Source organism: Dama dama, chromosome 7, assembly GCF_033118175.1.
Source record: "Dama dama isolate Ldn47 chromosome 7, ASM3311817v1, whole genome shotgun sequence".
Lineage (NCBI taxonomy): Eukaryota > Metazoa > Chordata > Mammalia > Artiodactyla > Cervidae > Dama > Dama dama.
This window is the reverse complement of record NC_083687.1, coordinates 51104960-51117181: the sequence shown is the minus strand read 5'-3', so window position 1 is coordinate 51117181 and position 12222 is coordinate 51104960. Positions and strand designations below refer to the sequence as shown.

The 12222-nt window shown below is 52.3% G+C and overlaps 1 protein-coding gene across 1 annotated transcript in view; it reads left to right on the top strand.

Moving 5' to 3' along the window:
* CDYL (chromodomain Y like) overlaps positions 1-12222 on the top strand; it is a 93624-nt gene that overhangs the window by 55172 nt on the left and 26230 nt on the right. The window contains exon 2 of the mRNA XM_061147709.1: positions 4580-5246. Within this exon, the coding sequence (XP_061003692.1) occupies positions 4580-5246 (667 nt within the window). The remainder of the gene's footprint in view (positions 1-4579; positions 5247-12222) is intronic.

Sequence of the window (12222 nt, the reverse complement as noted above, 5' to 3'; positions counted from 1 at the left end):
AGGCAGGAGGCTGGCTGATGCCCCTTCCCAGTCAGTTCCCTAAGAACATTTGTTTTTTTCAGTAATAGGGGCGGGGAGTGGCGGTGGGATGGGGTGGGGGGTGGGGGGGGGGGCGGATGGCTTGTTCAAGAATTTTCATTTAAATAGAATCATACAATGAGCAGTCTTTTAAGGAATGTTTTTTCATTCAGTGTAAGGTTTTGAGACTCACCCATATGTGTGTATCACTAGTTGATTTCTTTTTGCTGAGCTTATTGTACATACTCATTTGTCCAGTGACTTGCAAACATGGACTATTTCTACTTTGGGTCCATTATGAACACAGTTTCTATAAATAGTTTTGTACGAGTCTTTTTGTAGATGTATGTTTTCATTCCTTTTGGCTAAGTAATGATTGAAATTGCTGCGTCATAGGGTGGGTATTTGTTTAGTTTTATAAAATGCTGACAGACCTTTTACCAAAATGGGTGTGCCATTTTAAAATCCTGCTGACAGTGTGTGTATGAATCTTCCAGTTGTACCTTCTTGGTGTTTTTTTCTTTTTAGCCATTTTAATGGGTATGTAGTGGTATGGCATTGTCTATTTGCATTTCCTCATGAACCATGAGGGTTCATCCCTTCTTAATGTGTTTTACTAGGCATTCAGGTATCTTCTTTTGGGAATGTATGCTTAAATCTTTTGCCCACTTTTAAATTACATTTTGGTCTTTTCATTATTGAACTCAAGGGATTCTTTAGTAGTCTTAGGGACCAGTCTTTGGAGATATTTTTTCTGGATATTATCTTCCAATCTGTGGCTTGTTTATACATTTTCTCAACATTATTTTCTGATGAAGTCTGGCTTACCGATTTTCTAACATGGTTATTGCTTTTTATGACTTAAAACACCTTTGCCTACCTCTAGGCACAAAGATGATGTCTTACTTTTGCTATGAAAGCTTCATATATAGATTTCCCTGGTGGACCAGTGGTTAAGACTTCTGTACTTCCAATGCAGGGGGTGTAGGTTCCATCCCTGGTCTGGGAACTAAGATTCCACATGCCGTCGGAGAACCTTTGTTTTCTTTCTGTCCTGTGCAACCCTCAGCCCATCCCAGCTCATTCCTGGGCCCTGATTACTGTGTGCTCTGAGGTCCGTGAAAGTGGGCTGGGTTTTGGAATGACCCTTTTTGATTAATTCTACTGCTCTGTAAACTGTCAGAGGACTTTGCTGTGTTAAGGAAGGTTTGGCTTTACTTCTTTCACATTTTGATTTTGCAGATTGAGTTTTAGAAGGAAATCCTAACAAGAAAGAACCTTTGTCTGCAGTTCGGTACTTTTATGAAGAATTTGTCTTATAAAATTTTTTTGCGTTGAAATTCTGTAACTAGACGTGGATACTTGGGATATATTAACGCTTTAGGAAAGACAGTGCGTCGATACTAGCTGTCAGAACCAGTTATGAGGTGGATTTCAAGAGGAAGGGGCTGAAAACCCAAAGAAAGATTTCTTCATGCGTTGTCTTGTGATCAGATATTCCTCACCACAGAAGTGCTCTGAAATAGCTTCGGGCTTCTAGTAAAACATTGTTGAATCCAGGTGATGTGCCTTCTTGGAGATGATTTCAGCCAGAGAAGGAATGAAGACGCTTCGCCTTCAAGCTTTCATGAGGGGGGAGGACGTTTGTCCTTGAAGAGGGGGACGTGTCCGGGTTGGTGTGAAGTTGGTGTGAGGGGCCCGAGGCGGCGGTGGCCTGACTGGCCCACCCTGTGTCTCACACCCAGCGCGGCCCGTCCCTGTACCCGCCTCAGCTGCACGCCTCGTCCCCACGCGCCACGCCCACGCGAGAGTTGGTGGAGTCGCGCGAGATTGCGCCCTGAGCGCCGCGTCCCTGCGAGAGTTGGAGCTGCACATGCGCACTCGGGGCCATCGCGCCTTCCTGTTTGCTGCTGGGTCGTGTGCTGGGGCCCTTCCGGGTTTTAAATAGTAGAAGGAAACCCAATGCGTCATCTTTTCGGGAACGCGTGAAATGATAAATCCCAGCTTTAGTGTCCATGAGTGGAGTCGTGGTTGGAGGCCCGCATGGCCTCTCACAAAGCTCTGGCCCCCTGGCTGCGCCTTTGGCCGCCGCCCCTGTCGGTGTCCGAGCAGCGGCTGACCGCCGCACTCACACACAGCGCCGCCCAGGTCCTGGGGGACCCGCTGTGGGGATCCGGTGGGCCTTGATCGTCCCGGAGGGGGGGCCCGCCCTTCCTGACGAGACCCTGCGGCAGCCTGAGGGGAACGGGCTCCGCTGGGTCAGCCTCCCTCGTGCTTCTGGGGTAGAAATTGACACAGAAAGGAAATATTAAACATAGTTCGCTTTTACAAGATAATCTCTTTAGTCCCTTGTATTTAAAACTTTTTTAAGTTATTTCTGCCATGAAATTGATTTGCGTGGAATTTTCCAGAAATACATGTTTCAAATGGAAATATTTACGCCTTTAAACACAACTCTTCACAAGCAAAGGAGTGAGAGAAAAGCCACTTTGAAAGCTCCATGCCCTGCCGTGCATACCCTGTGGGCCCACCAAGCGGGCATGAGGCTGGTGTGATGGGGGGTCAGCTGCTGGGCCTGAAACAGGGCCTTTCTTCACCCTTCATCCTTGTCGCACAGAAGCAGTAACGTGTATGTAACTTCAGGCTTTTCTGTAGTTGTTATTCAGCTGCTCTGTCGTGTCTGAGTCTTTGCGACCCCCTAGAGTGGAGCACACCAGGCTCCCCTGTCCACCGCCAACTCCCAGAGTTTACTCAAACTCATGCTCATCGAGTCAGTGAAGCCATCCAACCATCTCATCCTCTGTCGTCCCCTTCTCCTCCTGCCCTCAGTCTTTCCCAGCATCAGTGTCTCTTGCAGGGAGTCAGCTTTTTGTGTCAGGTGGCTAAAGTTTCTGTAGTTTTTGGGCTTTGATTCTCTGTGCCCCAGGTAGATACACTGGAGGGTTTGGGGGGCATCTTGACAATAGGGGAGATGCTGGGGGAGGTGTCCCCGGCTGCACTCAGCTTTTGCTGTTTGGGAATGCTGGAGAACCAGGTACACCGTTGTCATTTGTCCTAACCTGTGTCTTTGCTGAAGACCTTGATGGTGGCTCAGACCTATGTCCTTAATTAAAGAGTTGGCCGACTGTGTGGCTGAGGCCTCTTCCTACAAGGGATGAAGTGCCTGCTGCCACTGGGGAAGTGGGCTGGTGGTTTCTGTGTTGACCAGAGAGATAACAGCAGATTCTAAGTATTTCCGCAAAACTTGGGAGACATTTATGTTAAATATATTTTGTTCACATGAGTCATAGGCAGTCCCCTCCTAACATGTAGGGTGTTAATTAAGGTGGTGGAATTTGTCACAGTAATGGTAATAGCAATATGTTTCATGGCAAGGGTGCAGGAATTGTTGTGGGATGTGTTGATTGTGAAATCCAAAGATTAACAGCATCTTCCTTTAAAGATGTTGGCGTTAAAACTAGTAAAAACCCAGTTTGAAAGGTAAATAACCCGACTACCAAGAAAGCATTAGGTCCTCTGTTGACCGTTTTGGTTTTAACCGAGTGTTTCTGAGCGATACTTAGAGTGCAGACCCTGTTTCCTCGGCGGGCTGGTGCAGACCACCTGGCATAGACCACAGCTGTGCTGCGTCTGGAGCACCTGCTGCTGGCACCATGATGACCAGGCAGAGGGCTGGTGATGCCCGGCCCTGGCCAGTTGTGACTGAAAACTGGCTCAGCCGGTCAGGGTTCATTGTAAAAAGTGAAGAGAGAGCCCCCTTTGAATCACACCAAAAAAATGACCGACGTAACGCACGTTCATACATCCTGAGCCTAAGATTTTAGTACTTTGACTTCATCTTAGGAAAACCATTAAAACCTTGAGTGTTGTGTTACTGTTCTGTTTGTAGGCGGATTGGCTCCAGAGGGGTCAGCCATTTACATCACCTCTTAACAATTTTTATCGTTTTTGATGTTCCATTTCTCCTTGGAAGAAAAGTTATGACCAACCTAGACAGCTTATTTAAAAAGCAGAGACATTACTTTGTCAACAATGGTCTGTGGTTTTTCCAGTAGTCATGTATGGATGTGAGAGTTGGACTATAAAGAAAGCTGAGCGCTGAAGAATTGATGCTTTTGAACTGTGGTGTTGGAGAAGACTCTTGACAGTCCCTTGGACTGCAAGGAGATCAAACCAGTCCATCCTAAAGGAGATCAGTCCTAGGTGTTCATTGGAAGGACTGATGTTGAAGTTGAAACTCAAATACTTTGGCCACTTGATGGGAAGAACTGACTCATTTGGAAAGACCCTGATGCTGGGAAAGATTGAAGGTGGGAGGAGAAGGGGACGACAGAGGATGAGATGGTTGGGTGGCATCACTGACCCAATGGACATGAGTTTGAGTAAGCTCCGGGAGTTGGGGATGGACAGGGAGGCCTGGCGTGCTGCAGTCCGTGGGGTTGCTAAGAGTCGGACAGGACTGAGCGACTGGACTGAACTGATGTTTCATTATTATGAGTTACCCTCACAGTTTATTTTTCAGATGATGCGTTCATAATTTTCTGTTTTCCTCTCTAAACAGGTTGAAAGGATCGTTGACAAGAGGAAAAACAAGAAAGGGAAGACAGAGTATTTGGTTCGGTGGAAAGGCTACGACAGTGAGGACGACACCTGGGAGCCCGAGCAGCACCTGGTGAACTGCGAGGAGTACATCCATGACTTCAACCGGCGCCACAGCGAGAAGCAGAAGGAGGGCACCTTCTCCAGAGCCAGCCGGACCTCCCCGAACAATGCCCGGAAGCAGATCTCCAGGTCCACCAACAGCAGCTTCTCCAAGGCCGCCCCCAAGGCCCTAGTGGTGGGCAAGGAGCACGAGGCCAAGAGCAGCCCGCTGTTTGCCGCCAGCCAGAAGTTCCGGAAGAGCCCCGCGCCGGGCCTGGCCACCCGCAAGAACATGGACCTGGCCCGGTCGGGCATCAAGATCCTTGTGCCCAAGAGCCCCATCAAGAGCAGGACCGCGGTGGACGGCTTTCAGGACGAGAGCCCCGAGAAGCCGGACCCCGTGGAGCAGGGGCCGGAGGACACGGCGGCCCCAGAGGCGGCAGCCGAGAAGCCGGTCGGGGCCCTGCTGGGCCCAGGGGCGGAGCGGGCGCGGATGGGGAGCCGGCCCCGGATACACCCGCTGGTGCCGCAGGCCTCGGGCCCCGTGACGGCAGCCATGGCCACGGGGCTGGCCGTGAATGGGAAAGGTGAGTGATGCGCCGGGGCGGGGGCGGGGGAGGGGGGCGCGGAGCGGAAGGGGGCGCCCCCTTACCACCACGGTTCTGTCCCGGAAGGCGGGCTGGCCGGCCTGAGCGCGGGGGCTTCCGCGGGCCCTGCTCTCAGCAGAGCAGGTGTGAGTCTGGGAGCCCTGGAGAGAGCTCACCAGCCCCTCATCTGTTTACTGGAAGGCTGGAGCGTCGGCCTCTGAAGTCAGCTGCCCACGGGCTGGCCCACTGCGTTTAAACAGCGCCCCTCTAGGTAGGTCGTGGCTGGCATTTCTTTCCTTTCTACTTTTATGCATCTTAACACACTGGGTCTCATGCTAGGAATCCATCTGAAATTTCAGAGTGTGAGCAGTATTGATTAGAAGTCACGGTTCTTACTGTCCTCAGCCATCTAGGTAACCAGAAACGGTTTTCAGTGAGGGTATCAACGACTAATAAATAAGAGACTTTAGGGGTCTCTCTGAAGCAGTCAGCTTTGGGATCTTTATTTCAGAGTAGGGGTCCGTTCAGCATGGGTGCTGCTCTCTGTTGCGTTTTTACGTCGTTCTTCCCCTGGACCATGCAGCTCAGGTGGTCACCCTGTGGCCTGCCCGACCCCTGGGTCGCACACCTGGGTGTCAGCAGACGGCTTCCTTCCCAGTGCTTCCCCAGGCCTGGTGAGCCGCCACTTCTGAGATTCTACTGCGTCTTCTCTGGTGTAAGCCTTGCCTCTCCATGGGTCCCGGTGCCTTCCCCCCTGCCCCGGCTGTCTTACTGGCCCCCTTGCTTCCTGCCCTCCGACAGCTCCCATCCACTTCCCGTCTGTTCTTGAACGGGATAGGCATCCCCAGTCGCCAGGCTGGTTGCTCCACCGTCGCCTCAGTCAGCCAGTGCCTGTGAGTCTGGCTGGGCCTCCGCTGCCTCCGGGGCACCCGCTCTTCTCTGCCGGGAGCTGCCCGGCCCTCCCGCGCCTCGTGGACTCCGGTCCCCTCTGGTCCGGGACCCACTGCTCCCCCACCCCGTCCGTGGGCAGGACGGGGGCCGCCTCTGTCCTGTGCGTGTTCTCAGCCCACGCTCAGTGGACTTGTGCGGAACGAGACGCAGGGGTGGTGTGGGGAGCTCTGTTCCCCTGAGACACCGCTCGGCCCGCTTGCTGTGGTGGGTCCCGTCGGCTAGGTCTCAGGCCCTGGATCCCAGGGAGGAGGACAGGCTGAAGTCGGGGTCCCCTTTGCACAGTAGCGGTCCCTTGCCGGTATTTGTCCGACACGTACTTCTCCTGGGTGCTCTGCCCCTCCCTGCCCTCAGCCTCCCCTGGAGCTCGTGTGAGCGCGTTTACAGAGCTGACCCCTCAGACACGGGCCTGGAGCTCGGTGTCAGGAAGGACTGTAGAGGTTCGGGGTAGACAAGACCTGGTGGTGGCCGATAGAAGGCTCCACTTCACAGGGAAGTCGAGTCCGGAGAGCTTGTGGGGTTCAGGCAGAGCGGGAATCAGTGCCGTTTCTCAGTTCCTCCCAGTTTGTTCTCCTCCCCATTGCTGGTTGCCTCTGCCAGGCAGGCAGACAGACCCGTCCTCCTGCGTGGCAGACGCTGGGTCCTGCTCTGTGCCCGTCTCTGCTGCTGCAGACGGGGGCCCGGGCCTGCGGGCCAGACCCTGTGTGGCCTATGCAACGTGGCCTGGCAACTGAGAGTGGTTTTCACATCTTCCGATGTTGAGAAAATCAAGAGGAATAATACTTCATGAGCCATGAAAATATAAGAAACTCTGATTTCTGTTTCATAAAGTTTTATTGGAACGTGGCCATGTTTGTTCACGCTGATGGCCTGTGTCTGCTTTCCAGCTGTGGGGACAGACTTGAGTCACTGTGACAGAGCCCACGTAGCCCGCGGGGTGAAGGAGGTACACACTCACACACACCCCGCTCTGGGTTACACACACACAGCACACATGCTCTAAGAACTTGAGTCATCGTGACAGAGCCCGTGTAGCCTGCAGGCTAGAGGTACACACACACGCACTCGCTGTGGATTATACACATGCACACACAGAATCCTTGTGACAGAGACCGCATAGCCTTTGAACTGAAGAAGGTGTGTACACACACACACACACTCAGTCACTCTACTGGTCTAGGAAGCCACGGTCCCGGCGGGCAGACTCAGACTCTGTGGTTGATCCTCACAGACCTCCCCGGGGCAGGGACCCCCCTGTCTGCACATGCCGCCCTTGGCGCAGCTCTGCAGGGCTGGCTGCCCTCAGCAGAAGCCTTCAATTCTGTGCATGCGGTGTGCCGTGGCTTCTGTTTGAAGTTAAAGTTGGTAACTTCTTTTTTCAGTATTCTGACCATTTCAAAAATTTTTTCAGTATCTGTAAGGGTGACTGTGGTTAAAACCACAAGGGGCATGTGAGCATAAAACCTCACACGCCTTTCATCTTGTTCTGTGGGGGTGGGTGGATTGGGGTGAGAGTGATGTACTCCCCAGGGCCCCCGGGAGCGCCCTTCGCTCCTGCTCCCCTGAGTGGCCGCAGGTTGAGAACCTCCCCCCACGCAGATGGTGGGAAGGCCGGCAGCCCCCCGGGAGTGTCTGCAGGGCCGCGGCGGGCCCGTCTTGCAGGGGCGTCGGGGTCGGGGCGCCTCTTCCTCCGCGGGGCTGAGCGCCCCACGCCCCTTAGCCAGAGCTGGGCCTGCGTGTGGCGGGCGTGAGTCGGGCGGGCCAGCGCTCGCTGCAGAAGAGCTGTGGCCCCGTCCCTGGGTTGCGCTCAGCAGGAGCAGGCGCATGGGCCGGAGCACGGAACCTTCCAGAAAAGCCTGTCCTCGCCCATGGCGTGTCTTTTTCACAGCAAGCTGGGCTGAGGCCCTTCTGAGGAGTTAGTCCACGTTCGCACTTTGTTAACACAGAGTTAATTTTAGAGCTGCATCAGAACCCTGATTTGTTTTTCTGAAACTAATTGAAGCACTGCTTGTGGAGTCATTGGGAAACGAACCATCTCCTATTCAAAACATTAATCGTGTGGGGGGATATTTTTGCTACCAAGCACAACAGATATTTAAATGTCTGTTACCCAAAAGAGTAAATGTTTCTGGAGAATTTTAACATACACGCAGTGACTCTTACAGACTAACCGTATGTGTGTTTAGTTTTTGATGATTTTAAGTATGAAACAGAGGTTTAAAAGATGAATATGTTGCTTTACTCAGAAATAGAAAAAGTTTTAAATTTAGGCAGTGCAGCTCTTTCCAGTCTATTTTATTAATAAGTTAATGATTCTGTTTTTATGCTCTTTTAATTGCCTGGTGAATTAATCCTACAAAAGCAATTGCTTTTAAAAACTGTATTATCATTACTTTGTTCTTTTGTGAATTCAAATATGTTGTTGATCACCATTCCACAAGTATGACATTTGAGAAAAGGTTATTAGCAAACTTTTTTTCCTAATGACGTCTAAACCTTATCAGTGTTACAGTGTAGGGTTGGCAGCTGGATTTTAAGTCCAAACTAACTGGCTCATCATTAAAGAACCCGCCTGCCGGTGCAGGAGATGAAGAGTTCAGTCCCTGGGTCAGGACTATCCCCTAAAGGAAGGCATGGCAACCCACTCTAGTATTCTTGCCTGGAGAATCCCATGGACAGAGGAGCCTGGCGGGCTACAGTCCATGGGGTCGCAGAGTCAGCTACTAACAACAGATTCAGGAGGAGAATGACTGAGGAAACACAACAGACCACATGTTTTCCATCTCATGAGCATTTTCAGTCGAAGCAAGGACCTGGGAGGAAGCGTGCTTCTTCCGAAGAGGTGCATGTAAAGTCCTCCGATAAGAAAGTGAGACAGGTGGTGGGTCCTCGCCCCTGTGCGTGTCAGGGAAGCCCAGAGCTGCTGCCTAAGTGCCGAAAGTGCTGAAAGAGCCTAACCCCAGGGAGGTTAAGAAACCAGGAGACTGGGGCGCAGAGTCCTGGCAGGGCTGCCGCAGGAAGTGCCTGCAGGACAGGGGACGATTGAAGCCGCACGGTAGCAGACAGTTAAACGTGCGCCCGAGGGCGAGACGCGAAGGGTTTCTCTTAGAAACCAGCAGGTGTCGGTTGGCGTCTCCTGTCTGACGGGCCCCGGCGTCCTGGACGAGCCTGGGTGCCCTCGGGAGGAGCCCCGCCCCCACCAACCTCCGCGCTCTGTCCTCTGCTCCTAGGGGACGCCCCTCCTCGCTGCCCCTCGAGGGTTTTTAGGGACACTCAGGGATACCTGGCACTCCGGGCAGCGTTGACCCAGCGAGCCCACTTTGGGGTCCCAGTGACGGTGTGGTTTCTCTCTTCTTCCCACACACTGTGGTGTCTCCTCCCGTGCCCGTGGTTCTCGGGGTCGTGGTCCCCAGAGCAGCGGCAGCACCCGGGCACCTGCCCAGGCCCTGTCCCGCCTCCCGAGCTGGACTCTTGGGGGCCAGGGCGCCCGCCAGGGGGTTCCGGTGCCGTCCCATGCTGTTTTCTGTGACTTGGTGGTTTTGTGGAGCAGGATGGGAAGTGACTGCCCGCTAACACAGTTCATCTAACTGTCTGCTACTTTATTTTGGGTTCTTATAGTTAGATTTAGTTCCTATTCGGTCTTGATTTAAAATTGTCTTCAGGTGTTCGTAATTGCTTTTTAGTAAGTATTTTAACAGTAAATTTTTAAGTAACAGGAAGACATAAAATATTGGGTTGTCAGAAAAGTTCTGTCTGGTTTTTCTGTAACATATTAAAACATCCCAAAGGGGAAGAAAAAGGTAAAAGTCCCGCCTCCCCCATCCCACCACCACCTCCTCCCGTGAGAGCTGCTCCTAACCGTTCTCTCCTTCCAGAAACGGCACAGACATGCGTGTCTTTTAAAGACGTCAGTGGGTTCCTGCTTGTCTTATGGTTCTGCCACTGAGGTTCCGTTTTTATTTTTATGATCCGTCTTGGATGTGTTTTCACACTCACGTGACCAGCCGTTCGTTCCTTAAAGGGCTTGTGGTTATTTTATGGCGTGAACGTCTTCTGTATCGCCTGCGGTCGGAGCTGCAGTGTCGAGCTTCTCAGCAGGGGGCGCTGTGGCCTTGGGCCCGGGCGCTCCCGCTCAGCGTCCCCGGCTCTGCCTGTAGATGCTCGCGTCGCCTCGGGCACTGGGACCTGTGGCAGTGTGTCCTGCTCCCGTCTGCCTGCACACCCGCCTTCCCAGGGGCCTGTGTCTGGGTGCGTCCTCTAGGGGAGAACCGCATTATATTTTTTCTAAGTGAATGTATTTTATTGATGCTACCACTGCAGAAAAGGTAGTGTAAGCCCCGCCCTGTCTTAAACACAAGTAATCCGTGAATGCTGTGAATTTGACAAGTACGCTGAGCAAAACAGGAGAGTGTGCCGTCACCCGCTCCCTCAGAATCCCACGTCCTCCCCCAGAGGGAACGCTCACGATTTGCCGTGTGTCGTTCCAGATGTTTTTCTGTCTGCTTGGACTTCTCAGCGTGGAGTCGTCCTCCGTCAGTGTTCCTGGGTTTGTCTTTCTCACTTGACGTCACGTCTTGGAGAACTTTCTGTGTTAAGACTCATATCTCTGCCTCTCTTCTTTTTAAGTTGTAAACTTGATTATTTTTTTTTAATATGATTTCAGACTTACGGGGATGTTGGGAGACAGCGGAAGGGAGGCACATCTACCCTTTGTCCGTGTGTTCACCATTTTCCATGTTTCGCCTCCCTTACTCCCTCCCCGCCCCCTGCCCCACATGTGTGTGTTCATACCCACATGGATGTACATGTAGAGGTGCTGTCCTCTCGAGTCATTTGAGGCTCTGCGCTTGCTGTTGAGAACAAGGGTGAATGCAAGGGCTACAGCAGACCTAAGGTTTTGATAGATGGGAGCAAATTCATCTCGAAACAAACTTGAAGACCAGGTGCCCATTCACCTGTTCTTTAATCAACCCTTAATAAATCTGCCTGATGAGAAGGTAGAAAATGAAATCATTGTTTTAATTTTAAAACATGAAAACTGTTTCACAAGCTACATTTGCCTGTTTGCATTCATTTTTTGTTGATTTTCTTAATGTATCCCTTACTTGTTGGGAAGGGGTGGGGGCAGAGGGGTGGGTAGTTTAACTTTCTCAAAATGTGAAGTCTTCGCGTCCATGTCAGCCTTACCGGGGGCCACATCTTGTGTCTGAGCCCGTGTGTGCGCGCCCTCCTGGCCCCATGCAGGACAGGGCTCCCACGCCAGGGGGTAGCATGGACCGGCCTGTCTGGTGTCTGCCTTAAGGGGTTTACGGCAGCCTGAGGAGAGTCTCAGCGCCTTTTCTCCCGGGACAGGCTTCATCCTGGGGTGGGGGTGATCAGGAGCCCTAAAGTCTGCTTTTGAAATTAAACATTTGGCTCCGTCTGGGTCGGGGGTGAAGGCCATGGAGCCTGATACGCATCCTGTGTCTGGAAGCCCCTCGCTTCCCCGGGGCTGGCAGCTTGAGTGGGGGTCCGCTTTCAGCAGCAACCTTCTCTCTCCAGCCTGCAGGACTGATGCTGCTGATAGCTGTCATCGTGGCAATTTCTGGGAGTCTACAGGGATCAGAGCCTTAACAGGGACAATCTCTGGTTGTAATTAAACCCTCAAGTCAAGTAGTTCACAAGACATGGTGTGTTAGGAGGCATGCCCACGATTTTGATTGTTTCATGTTGGTAACAGGGTAAGGGTCTTGTATCTCATCCCATGAGTGAGTCCACCTGTCACATGTCAGACGGGGGCGGCAGGACTGAGACACCAGCGCGGTGTTTGCACAGACGGAGGTACCACGAGAGGTGGGAGAGCGCAGGATGGCCGGACGCCCCCTGACCTCGGCCTCCACGGGAGCCTGTGGGGTTGTGAGGGGAGGTGCGGCAGGAGCGAGGCTCCTCTTGCTCCCTGTTTCCAGGCTTTGGCATTGAGCCTAATCGCTGTCACTGCGGAGAATGACAGGTTAACTGCTCTGCTGCTCTGTTTTATGAATGAGAAGTT